At 47.1% G+C, this 12,644-nt stretch overlaps 1 protein-coding gene across 7 annotated transcripts in view; it reads left to right on the top strand.

The window, feature by feature from the left end:
• The window catches only part of Zcchc2 (zinc finger CCHC-type containing 2), a 60,481-nt gene extending 48,321 nt beyond the window's left edge, over nt 1-12,160 (top strand). For 2 of the 7 annotated variants that reach the window (XM_070028996.1, XM_070028997.1), the window contains exon 14: nt 32-2,786. In XM_070028996.1, coding sequence (XP_069885097.1) covers nt 32-99 — 68 coding nt within the window. In that variant the 3' untranslated portion in view covers nt 100-2,786. Of the gene's footprint in view, nt 1-31; nt 2,788-5,046; nt 7,477-10,087; nt 10,170-11,864 lie in introns of those variants that run through there. The other 5 variants (XR_011373462.1, XR_011373461.1, XR_011373463.1 and 2 more) reach the window with 5 other exon arrangements.
• Nucleotides 12,161-12,644: the final 484 nt, after the last annotated feature.

Genomic DNA, 12,644 nt, shown 5'->3' with positions numbered 1-12,644 from the left:
TGACTTAGCCGTTCTGTCTTTCCTGTTTTAGGCACTTACAGACTGAGATACGCACCTCCCCTCCCCCCTTCTAATGATACGTTGGATTCTGCAGACTGAACCACGTAAAGCTTGCCTGCTTAGCACACTCCGGTGTGGGATCGCGGGTGTGGAGGGGAGGCGAGGAAAGGTATTTTGTTTTTTGTCTACACATTTCTATGCAGTTGGGAGTTTTCATTTCTCTTGTACCAATGTCCAAAATAAGAAAGAATGAAATGCTTCTGAGCCTTTGGTCTCCTGGTTCAACAACAGGCTTCTCTGTATGATACACGGAACTCACACTTCCAGACGAACTATCAAAAGGAAATGTTGACGCGTGCTTTGTTTTTCACTGAATACTTGCTGTGTGCAATGTTTACTGAATCTTCAAAACTGTGTATTTGACCTTTTTTTTTTTTTTTTTTTTACAACACTGGTAACAGTCATATGGTTTTGAAAAAAGAAACTGCTTCTTCCCTTGCTTTTCTCACTTTCACCCTAAACTACACTTCTCTCCCACCCCCCTCAAAGCTCTCCCTTTTCCCTGCCTGGCCCGTGGCAGGGGCGCCCAGTGGTGTACTGTCCGCACCTCTGTAAACTGCTCTGCAAGTAGTCCAAGGGCAAAACGTTCAACCTTACCTTATGGGAGAAACCAAGTTCCCAAGACAGTGTGTATATACGTAAAAACAGCATCCCATGAACACATACACGCAGTGCTTGTGTCCAAACGAGAACAAGGAAGAAGTCAAACCATAGGAAGCTGAAACGTGCATTTGAAATGGACAAAAAACATTTTCTTAAAAGGAAACGACTTTTCCTTCCATCATACTCCTCTAGCCTGTTGCTTCAGAGAGACAGCGTGAACACACTGGTGTGAATGTTCTCTGTGTGCTTGTGTTTGTGGCGAGAGGCGACGGCCAGTTCTACGCGTCGTCTACCATTGTGTCCTGCTCAAAGACACTACTTGAGTAAATATTTCTTCTTTTGCTGTACCAACTGTTACAGTGTTATGTTGTGTTTAAAATAAGTGTGGTTTATTGCAATCTGAACAGAAGCTATGGGTTTCCACAAAGTCAGGTATTTGTCCCCTAACCTGTCTCTCGTAGCAAAGTCACTTTTATAACCGTTTACCACTATGCTTGATTATAATGTGAAAGACTGAATTCTGAGTGTGTTGAGATGGTATTAATCATGTCAGTGTCATGTCACTAAGTTTAATGCTGCTGTTCTTAAAAAAAAGAAAAAGTTTTGTTGTTGTTGTTGTTGTTTTTAAAAAAAGCCAATCTATGTACTTAATTGCTTCCAGGTAATTTTTGATTTCCTAAAGTGCACTGAGGTTATCTGGAAGATGGAGTGTGATTCTTGGTGACTGCTGCTCTCAACAGCAATGAACAGCTACCACGGTGTAGTCATTGTTTTAGGGGTGAGGGCCCTGTTGTCCCATTCTTAAGCACGGCAGGAAAGACGCGTCTTTGTTGTGGAGGGTTGTGCTGGTGTGTAGCGGAGGAACGTCATGCTTGGTCTTGGGTCAGAAGCCTGACATTGCTAGACAGACAGAAAAACTTGAAGACAAAAAGCAGCTCACTTGGATGCTTCTGAAGTGGCATTTCTATTTATAGCACCAATGTACATTGTGAAACTTTCAGGGTGGGGAGCTACAGGAAAGGGAAAGGGGGGAGAAGGGGCAGATGAGAGCTTTAATTTAGAAAGAAAAAATTCAAGCAAAGGAAATTATTTTGATTAAATATATTTTATTTGACCTGGGTATTTTTGGACCACATTATTAAATTGTTAAGCTGCAGTTGAGTTGCTCAGGTGAGAGTGTTGATGAGCCACGTATGCGCAAGCGCAGTGCGAGTCACTTGCCAGTTGTACTTTATGGAGCTTATTTTATGATTTAAAATACTGTACTGTACATAGGAGGTATGTTGCCTTCTCCTTATTTGTATGTTTACCATATACTTTGATATTTGAAATGTTATGTACTGGAAAGGCCACTTATATTTCTAGACAGATTGGATTTTATGCAACCTTTTTTCCTTGAATTAACAGCAATAAAAAAAAATGAAAAACAGCAAAAGAATTGTTCCTTATTGTAAATTTGTAAAACAAACAAACAAACAAACAAAAAACCTAAAGATAGACTGTCATGCATGGTAATTTTGTTTTTTTAAGATCACCCCATCTCTGTAACCTGGGCAGTAAGTCCCAACCCTGTTACTACCTGGCTATTCTTTAGTTATTACCCTGGATGGCACCTCCCGTGTAGGCCGCCTGTGTGACCACTGAAAGAGAGGGGCTTTATTCCTGTGTCTGTTGAGCCCACACTGGGCCAAGTCCCCTGTCATCCTGCGGCGTCCATTTCTGGCTTAGGACTTCCCTTGCCAAAAGCATAAAGAGCTCTTCATTCTTTGGTCAGCTAGGCAACTATATTGGGGGTTTAGTAATGAACATCTTTAATATCCCTGGTCTCCAGTTAAGGCCTCCAGACCATCAGTCATTTCTAAATCAATCAGTGGAGACCAGTGTGCTGTTCTTTCAGGCTCCTCCGACAGTGCTGTCTCCCTGCCCTCCAGAAGGCCCAGGGCAGTGGGCTGCTGTTGGGAGGCGTCTGTGTGGACAGTGCATTTCAGATGAGCCTAGCCTGCGTGGAGGACACCAGCTGTCCATAGTAGCCTGAGGTCCGTCCCACGGGAGCCACCGTGAGTTGAGCCAGGAAGTCTCCAGTGGCGTTCCTGTGTTCCTCACCACACGGCACAAGGAAACTCTGTTCTAAATTATGTTATTCCTGTGGGATTTTTTTTTCCGTTTCCTCATCTCTCATAATCCCACTAAATATCCTGCTTATTTTTGCCTTTCTTGAACTTTAGAAAAGCTCTTTTTGAACCTTCAGGCACTGGCTGGACTCATCTGACTCATCTGACTTTATAGTCCCAGACATGTTTGTTCCTGTAGGGTTTTTGTTTTTTACACCTTAAAATATTTTCATGGTGTGGGGAAGAATACCAGTAAATAATTTACCCAGTATTTCATCAGTGGACCTTAGAATGGTCTCAATCCCTCCCTCCCTTCCCTTCTTCTCCCCACCCCCCCTTCCTCCCTCCCTGCCATCACAGACTAGGCTTCTGGGGACTTCTTTCCAGCAATCTGCTGGTTCCTATGTATAAGAGTTTGCTGGGTTGTACAACATGTAGATACTTAGTTTTCCAAGACTTGCTGAACTGTTTTCCACATGATTGACACCTGACTAGAGCATAGTAGAGACCCCGACACCCTCCTAAGAAGATGTCACAGATGTGTGCGATGCCAGGCCCGGAGCGTGCTCTGGGAGATGTTGCTGTGCGTTCTCATGGGGAGGTGAGTCGAGCCAGCCTCCCGGTGTGGCCAGGGTGGCTGGTCACCGTGAGAAGAGACTGTGTGGTGATGAGAAAACGTGTAACGGCTGTGGTGGCGGTGCTGTATTGTTGGGAGAGAGGAGAAAAAACAGCACCTTAGCGAATGGAGCATAGATAAAATAGGGGCATAGAATTTGGAGGTGGTTGAGGCTTAGAAGTTACCAAGGTTTAAGTAGAGGAAAGGTCATTTTGACACTGGTATTTGAGGACACAGTTGGAGAAAGAAACCCTAAAAGTTCAGAGACAGTTCACAGACTGACGGCGGCTTTTGCCCCTGGCAAGGTCCCACATGAGGAATTGATTTGGTGAAGCCACTTTAGAAAAGGCTGGATGTGACCAGGAGAAAGCACTTTGGACTTTGAACTTCATTTTCCTAAGATAAAATGAGTTTGTTTTGAAGTCATGGTTATAAGGATAAATGAAATAATGTATGGGAAAGGCCCAACAGAATGAAATAATTCCACAAGGCATTCAGAAGTTTGTTGAGTCCAATTTTGATGAACGGGAGGATTGTGATTCCAAGAGATGGGGAGAATATGGAAGAGAATGTGGTCGTCTGGGAGAGAAGGAGGTGACAGTTCCCTGGGTGGTAAGAAAGCTAACAGTTCCTCATTCTGTTCATGCATTGACAACCCCTACTCTGTAAGATCCTGTCGGGTGGAGAACCGACAGGATAGGCCTATATGCAAGGCTTACTTAACAGTAAGCATCTAGTACTTAACCCATAGGTTCAAGCCTGGAAGACTGCTGCTGATGACAAAGCATGCTAAGGTTGAGTTTGTGCACGTTGCTATGGCAGTTCAACACCCCCTCCCTTCTTTTCCTCTTCCTCCTTTCATCTAGAAGGAATGCAGCAAACACTGACACACACACATCTCCATTCTCTCCAATAAGGATCTCGTTATTGTCCGAGATGCGTTTGGAAGGGTGCTGGGTGAAGTGAGGGAATGGGTGCTCTGCCTTGAGACATGGCCACTGTACTCCTTGTCTCCCTGCTTTGTTCTGGGTGAGGTCAGCTGTGATGAATGGTTCTAGGGCCCCAGAACTGAGCAGCAGGTATGGCCTGGGGGCGAAGGTTGTTTCAGTGGCAATGTTGGCTTTCGTGTTGACCTTCAGCAGAGAGAGGGCGGCCCGTGTTGGGTAATGCTGTTTTCCAGGGCCTGCATCAGTTTGCACATTTCAGGTTTCTAAAGTAATGTAACATCAATATTTTATGTTAACTGCATACATATCACAATTCTTGTGTCTGTACATGCAAAAATAACCTTTGCCAGGTTGCAGAGAATTCACAAAATTTCAAAATACTGTCCTTGGAAAATTTAAACTCTCTTGATCGGCACTAGGTTACCTACTGCCCGAACTTTGTGTGCACAGCTTCCCTATCCGTCTTGGAAACACCGGGGCGGGGCAGAGAGGGGGTGAGGGGCGGGTTATTATACCTTTTCCTCTTCTGGGAAATGGAGCACTTCATGTGGGTTCCTGCAGTTACCTTCCATCTTTGGTGACTTCAAGCCTGGGACACCAAAAGCTCTTAACCCCCAAATTTTGCGGCTTGACACTGAGAGTCGGGGTTGCAGGCTGGGTAAAGTGGGGCTTGCATGGCTTTTCATTGTTTTTCTTTTTCCTCTTGCAGCTTCAATTTGATGCACTTAAAAGGTCTGGGCAGGCCTCTCACGGAAAGAAATTGCTCATTGGAAAGCAATGCCACCTGGTGGTTGAAGAAGACAGTGCAAGCAAGCAAATAATTTTCTACTGACCTAATTTAGAGAAAATTAAATGTAAAAGAGAAAGCATTGGAGATTGTCAGCCTGTACCCAAAACCTTTAAGAATGCAGGCAGATGGCTGTGGAAGCGATCTGAGCAGTCTCCTCTTCCAGCGTTGTGTCTGAGTATCTTACAGCCGTGGATGGTACTCCGGGCTTTCTCCCTGGCGCTTCCCCTCTGAGTCCAGTTACCACAGCTGTAAAGGGGATAAGAGCTTCCTGGTTTACTGGTGGAGCATTCAGTAGCCAGGGAGATTGACAGTCCTCAAACATACAGTCATGAAGGCAGGGCCCCAATTTCAGTCTAGTGCTCTGGCCCCTTCCCACTATTACTATGCCCACAGGAGTGTAGTAACTGAACTGTGAAGCCCCGCCTTCCTGCAGGGGTGCCACACCCACGTGGCCTTAGACTCCTGGTAGATGGCCGCAGGCCGGGGTATGCGCATGGGTGCCACGCAGGCCCCGTCGTAGTTCAGTATGGTGTCTTCTCAGTGTCTCTTGAAGGCTTTGAGAACTTTCCAGAAACAGGAAATCTTAGAACCTTGAGAACTAAGCTGGAAGCCTCTGTCTTGTCAGCAGTCCAAGGACTGTCAACCTTGCCTGTATTACTAAATGGAGGTTTTAAACATGTGCAAGTATCCTCTACTGTAACTCTGGCTTGTAAAAGCTTTTATTATCCATGTTTTCTTTTTTTTGTGTGGCACTGGGAGTTGAGGGAACACAGGGCCTCATGTTTGCAAGGCGGGCGCTCAGATGCTCTTCCACTTGAGCCATTGCATTTTAAGCGTAAAGTGAACATTAAAGATTAAGAAATCAGCCTGTGGCTGGTGGTGCTGGTGGCTCACATCTGTAATCCTAGCTACTCAGGTTGAGAACTGAAGATTGGGGTTCAAAGCCAGCCTGGGCTGGCAATCCAAGAGACACATCTCCAACTAACCAGCCAAAAAAAACGAAGTGGAGATGTGGCCCAAGTGGTAGAGCACCAATCTTGAGTGAAAAAGCTTAAGCAAGAGTGCAAGGCCCTGAGTTCAAGTCTCAGTAGGGGCACAAAAATAAAAATTTAAAGATGAGTTTAGTAGTGCAAGCAAGAAGGACCAGTGATTGGTGGCATTACAAAGCACCTCCATTTATATGTAGATTGTTACATTAGGTCAGCTTTGTCACAGGGGAACTTGATTTGTACCTGGGACACCTTCATAAAACCAGCATCTACAAGAGGTGGCACCCACCCACACTCACTGCGTGCCAACCTTCTCAGGCCGATCACTAAAATTGGGAGTAGCACTTGGTGGCACAGTTGCACAGATTGAGCACAGCAAAATGCAGGAAGCACAGTAAGTTCCTTAGTCCTCGGTAACACTGATGATGCTTCAGCCTGTGACGGCCCTGTGGGGTAGGGACTGTGCCCCGTTTACTTAGGAATTCAAGACACAAAGGCTAGCTAGTACCAAGGACACAGCCCTGCACCTCTTCTGTGTCCTGTCAAAGATCCATCACTGAGGAATAGACAGCCCTGATCCGGTATCAGGCTGGCAGGATGCCCAAACAGGCTCCTCCTGAAAACAGCTTGAAGAGCTAGACCTGGAGCGTGGCATGCCAGGGCCTCATGGCATGCCTGGCACGTGCTCTGCCACTGAGCCCCAGCCTAGCCCCTTCTTACCCTGTCTGAAAGCTGCCATCCAGTCATGAGATGATCTCGAAAGTTCTTTCCAGTTCCAAAATTCTGTAGTTAAAGCTTAATTCTTTTCACTTTAAATGATTTGTTACGGTTTGGTTTTCTTGTTTGTCTTTTTGGTTTCAGTGGACTTGAACCTTCCTTGGAGTGGTCCAGCCAGGAGACCAATGTGTTGAAGTACTTGTAGGGAAGGAAAACCAGAAAAGACTAAAGTTAGGATGTCCAGCCACTAGGTGGCAGTACAAAAGCGCTAGAACGGTCTGCTTGGAGCAGTTCCGTCTCCATAGTTTCTAGGCTTTTCTCTATGTTATAGTTTCCTTGGAGCGGGGAAGATTTTACCAAAAAAAGAACACTGATATACGAGTCTTGCACTGACAGTCATGGGCTTACTCATAGCTTAAAGATTGGCCACAAATACAAAGACCTGACAAACAACAGCCCTGCAAACTAAGGCTAGTTTAGATCTTCAAACAGTTGAAAACACTGGGGCAGGAGGATCATGGGTTCAAGGCCAGCCTGAGCTTCGTAGCCAGACCCTGGCTCAAAAAAAGTCATTTTTATTGGCACCTAAAATGATGTCAAATTCAAAGTTCAATGTCTACAAATAAAAGTTTCTTGGAACGCAGCTATTGTCACTTTGTATACATGGCCTGTCTGTTGTCACCTGTGAGCACAGAGCCCTGCCTGTCGTTCCAGCCTGGCTGGTGACCCCTGAGGTGGCCGCGCCTTCCTGCTGCCCTCCTGTGTGAGCCATTTGCGCCCTCCTTTTCAGCCCCACGTTTTCCTAGCACCATCAGGCAGCACCGGTGCTTTAGCTGCGTGGTGAGCTCAGCCCAGCGGGGGCAGCCCCATCCGGCGGGCGCTCCCTGGGGAAGAGGGGCCCTGGCTGGGGACCGTGGGGGGAGAGGGGCCGGGCCGGGGAGGGGCTGGGGAGGAGGCAGGGCAGGATGGAGAGAGCAATCCCAGTGCTTTTTCCGGCTGGGGTTGGGGCACTGGCAGGGCGTCGGGTGTCTCTGCCTGGCCCTTGGGTCCCCACGGAGGCAGACCCCACGAGCACCCTCCCAGCCCACATTTCCTCCACAGCTCAGTTCCCAGGGAGCAGAGCCGTGGCGGGGTCCCCTGCAGCGGGCGTCGGGCGGGGGTTCGGAGCGGGCAGCGGGGAGGGCCCGGGAGCGTGGGGCGGACCCCGCCCGCCTCTGCGCGAGGCCGGCCGCTGTTCCCAGTGCTCACTCAGGGCTCCCGCTGGGGTTCCGCTCTAAGGCTGTGGGACACTGAGTCAGGCGGCTTAGGTGGCTGGGTTGCCCTGTGCATTGGCCTTGCGGCCACTTCGTTCCACCCCCCCCCCATGTCCAGCTCCTAGAGCACTTCTGCAGACCCGGCCCGAGGCCAGCAGACCCCAGCCTTCCCCGCAAAGTCATTCAGAAAGGGGGCTCCCAGAGCAGTCAACAAGATCAGCGGTGGGGCCCAGTCCGGCCCCTGGGCGCGGAGCAGCCGCTGCACCGGACACACACCGAGATCAGAATCTGCCATCTAATGGATGTTACCAGCGAACTCCAGCCCCAGGCTGGCCGCGGACATTCCAGCATCGATCGGCCTTCACTACTGTGCAAGACCAAACCTGCCACCCCGGATACCCCTCCTCTGCTTATTTCGGGTCTCAGAGAAAACGCAGACCCAAGAGGAGCTTCGAGAAGCCGGACCTTTATGAAAAAGATGTCTAACCAAGATCACATGGGTGAGGTAAAAAGGAGACAAGCCTCCGGATTCCTCACCTGGGCTGGGAAAGAGCACGGGGCACCCTGTCCCCAGGCCACACGCTCTTGTCGCCTGATCTGCTAATGCTGCGTAAGAAGACCTTTTGTCCACAATTCCAGGCCGTCCCTCCTCCTCCCGCCCCTACTCCCACATTGTAAAAAGCAATCCTCTGTCCTTCCAGCCTCAAACTCTGCCTGCTTTCTGTGTACTTGCATGGGGAGTTGGGTATGTTTTCATGTTTTTCAGACCCCAACATGAATCACAGCCTAAGAAAATTCCCTTTGTCCCTAATCTACCACTTACAAGTTGGTAGAGAGCCCTGACTTCTAAATAAAACAATACAGTCCACTTCTCAAGTGTGTGAAGTGTGTGTGTGTGAAGTGTGTGTGTGTGTGTGTGTGTGTGTGTGTGTGTGTGTGTGTGTGTGTGTGTGTGTGTGGTGATTGGTAAGAGCATACATTTAAATAGGGGCCAAACATATATACAACCTAATAAATAAATACAACCTAAAACAAGGTTGTATTTCCTGTAAACGATGTTTCCTCATTCAAAACCTACCTTCCTATTTTAGGGTCTCTAAAAACCAGGAATGCCTCCCTTTTGGATTAGATGGTGCTTTGTTCTTTTATTTGTGTTAGCTGTTTTCACTCATTTCAATTATCCTATACCTGCATTGTCTGTTTTATATTTGACAAGCTAATTGTTGATCATCTGTGTGTGTGTGTGCGTGCGCGCGTGCGTGTGTGTATGTGTGCACACACAGGTGCTGGTTGGTTCTAGGGCTTGAACTCAGGGCCTGGATGCTGCCCTTGAGCTTCCTTGCTCAAAGTTGTCTACCATTGAACCCCAGCTCCACTTCAGAGACTTCATTATGAACTAAGGTCCACAGTGGTATTGGGATTCTGCATGGTGCCATCCTAGCCCACCAAACCCCTTTGGGTAGCACACAGTACACAGAGTGTCAAATTGTAGTGACTGGAAATTTCAGCTTATTGCTGCCTCACATCACCCCACAACACATTGCTAGCCACATCCAATCAAAAGCCGAAGTCTGGTTTCTCCTGGATCTATATCCATTGTCACGCCATCATAGATGGAGTCAAGTGGCTGGAGCTGCTTCAGATCCACTACTTGCCCGTAGCAGTGTACATTTACGGCATCCCCAGGTGTTTCTATAATTCCATTGCTTTCTTTTTTCCCCCTTCTCTTTTGGCTGAATAACATCCCATTGTGTGGATGTGACTTTTCTCTATCCAGTCACATGTTGAAGGACATCTTGATTGCGTTCAACATTTGGCCATTACAGATGAAACTGCTATAAACATCTATGTGCCGGTTTCTGAGTGGATATTAAGCTTTAATTCCTTTGAATAAGTACCATTCACTTACCAGATCACATGGGTAAGAGTATGTTTAGGTTCATAAGAAGCCACTGACCTTCCACTGTAGCCATGACTCTTTGTATCTCCCTTCCCCCCCAGTAATGGCTGACTGTTCCTATTGCTCCACATCCTTGCCAGCATTTGATGATGTCAGTGTTTCGGATTTTGACCACTCTATTAGGTGAGATATCACACTTTCTATTAATTTGGCTTACATTTTTGCTGATTTTCAGATAGGTTGCTTATTTTCTTATTGTAGAGTTCTCAAAAAATATTTGCATATTCTGAGTACCAGTCCTTTACTGGGTGTATGTTTCCAGTCCAGTATTGCCTCCAGCTGGTAGCCTGTACATTCTCTTAGTGCCTTTTTACTTCATTATTTCTTTACTTTGGTGGAGCTGGGGTTTGCCCTGGCCAGGCAGCCACTGTACCTCTCGAAGCACATCCCCAGCCTGGTTTTGCTCTCATTATTTTTTTAAATACACTCTCACGTTTATGCCGATACCACCTCTGTAGACCCTCATCCTCTTATTTCCGTTTCCCACATCACTGGGATGACAGATGTGCACCACTGCCCCAGCTTTTTATTGGTTGGAAGAGAGTCTCATGAACTTTTTTTTCAGGGCTAAGCCCAAAAACTTGATCCTCCCAGTCTCAGCCTCCTAAGTAGCCAGGATTACAAGCATGAGCCACTAGGCCCAGCTTTATTATTATTATTATTATTATTATTATTATTATTATTATTGCAATGAAATGGAAATGTGAGGTACCAGAAGACAGAAAATGGCAAGGTGGTTTTAGTCCATCTTTTTTTTTTGGGGTCCGGTCGTGGAGCCTGAACTCTGGGCCTGGGCATTGTCCCTCAGTTCTTCAGCTCAAGGCTAGCGCTCTACCACTTGAGCCACAGCGCCTCTTCCGGCTTTTTCCTTTTTGCTTATGTGGTGCTGAGGAATCGAACCCAGGGCCTCAGGCATGCAAGGCAAGCGCTCTACCACTGAGCCACCTTCCCAGCCCCAGTCCATCTTCTTTTTAGAGCAAATGCCAGATATCCTATTGCTGGTGCTTCCTCGTAAACAAAAGCATGGCCTGGCAAGGAATAGCCCTCACCACGTCCTCCACCGCAGCTGAGAGAGGACATGGACTGCAGAGAGAGAGGGGATGCTGGTCCTGGGGCTTGAATAAGGCACTCACACTCTTGCTTAGCTTTTTCCACTTCAAGCTGGAGCGCTACCACTTGGGCCACACCCTCCACAGCCAGATTTTTGCTGATCAGTGGGGGGAAAAGTCCTTTGGTTTTATCTGCCTCGTCTGGCTTCAAGCCATAATCTTCACATCTTAGTCTCCAGGCTTGAGCCACTGGTGCCCAGCCAATCATAACCTTTTATATCTTGTGGGCCTATAGGACGTCCCCTTATAGCTTCCTTTGATCTTATTGGTTACATACGCACTGAGCTCCTCCCAGTGCACTTATAGCAACATGGACCTGAGAGGAACAAGTCAAGTCACTAAACCCACTGGCTCTAAGCAGAGGTTGCAGGGCTACCTGTCCCTCTGCAGTAAAGGTGTGCCTGCTGGCACCTGGAATGTTTCCTTCCCCTTCCTTTTGTTCCCTAAGAAGAGCCGTTTTGTTTTTGAGGATGGTAAGGCATTCTCCTAGTAAAGTGAGCACCCCTTAAGTGTGCAGCTCAGTGAGTTTTTAATGTAATTTTTCCCCAATGGGGATATAGGAAATGCGCCCCCCCCCACAGCCCTGCCCTCTGCACTGTCCATTCATCTGGATTGCCCGTGCATACACTGTCAGGCTGCGGGTCTCAGCTCCATGCCACCTCCTCGCCCTCCTGACTCTTCACAATTCCTGTGTTTGTTTCCCAACTAGAAATGAAGACCTGCTCTGTCCACCACTGCCTCTCAGGCCACAGGGAGACGGGGGGATCAATCGATGAATATGTGCAAGAATGAAGGGAAGGAGCACTTCGTCTGGTCCTGGATCTACAGTCCATTATTGATGCACTGCATGTTTGTGGCATAGACAGCATTCACCAAACCCACACTGGATGACTTAGTAAAAATACTGGCATGAATCCAGTTTTCCAGGAATCAAAAACGGTGTTAATTCTCACCCTTTATAAGAGGATTTCCTTCTCTAAAATGATGCTTTTGCATTGTACTCTTGAATAAACGTTTCCATAAAAGAATTCCACAAGATTTGCAACAGCTGTAATCTCTAATCGAGTGACTGTTATTTACTTTATACTTCATCACATTTTAACAATGGATATGTTACCTTTTGAATTTTAATTTTTTAATTGTGGTAAAATACATCTGTCACCAAAAATCATTCTCTTAATCATTCCAAGTGTACAGTGAATCGCTGGCATTGTTGTACAACCAATCCCCCAAAGTGTTTTCGTCTTGCATACTTAAACTTTGTGCTCAGGGTTGGAAGCATGGCTTAAGTGCCTAGGTAGAGTGCCTGCCTAGCAAGTAGGAGGCCCAGAGTTCAAATCCTAGGGCTGCCAGAAAAAGAAAAAGCATTAAACTCTGTGTCTATTATACAATCTCCCTGCCCCTCAACTTCCAACCCTGGCAACCACCTTTTGTTTCCTGTCTCTGTGAGCTTGGTTCCTCATAGCTTTTGGCTTTTGGGAGTGGCTTA

The sequence above is a fragment of the Dipodomys merriami genome, unplaced genomic scaffold (assembly GCF_024711535.1).
Source record: "Dipodomys merriami isolate MVZ:Mamm:240054 unplaced genomic scaffold, mDipMer1.0.p SCAF_2, whole genome shotgun sequence".
NCBI classification, from domain to species: Eukaryota; Metazoa; Chordata; class Mammalia; order Rodentia; family Heteromyidae; genus Dipodomys; species Dipodomys merriami.
The sequence above is the reverse complement of the archived record's forward strand: the minus strand, read 5'-3'. Positions and strand labels throughout refer to the sequence as shown.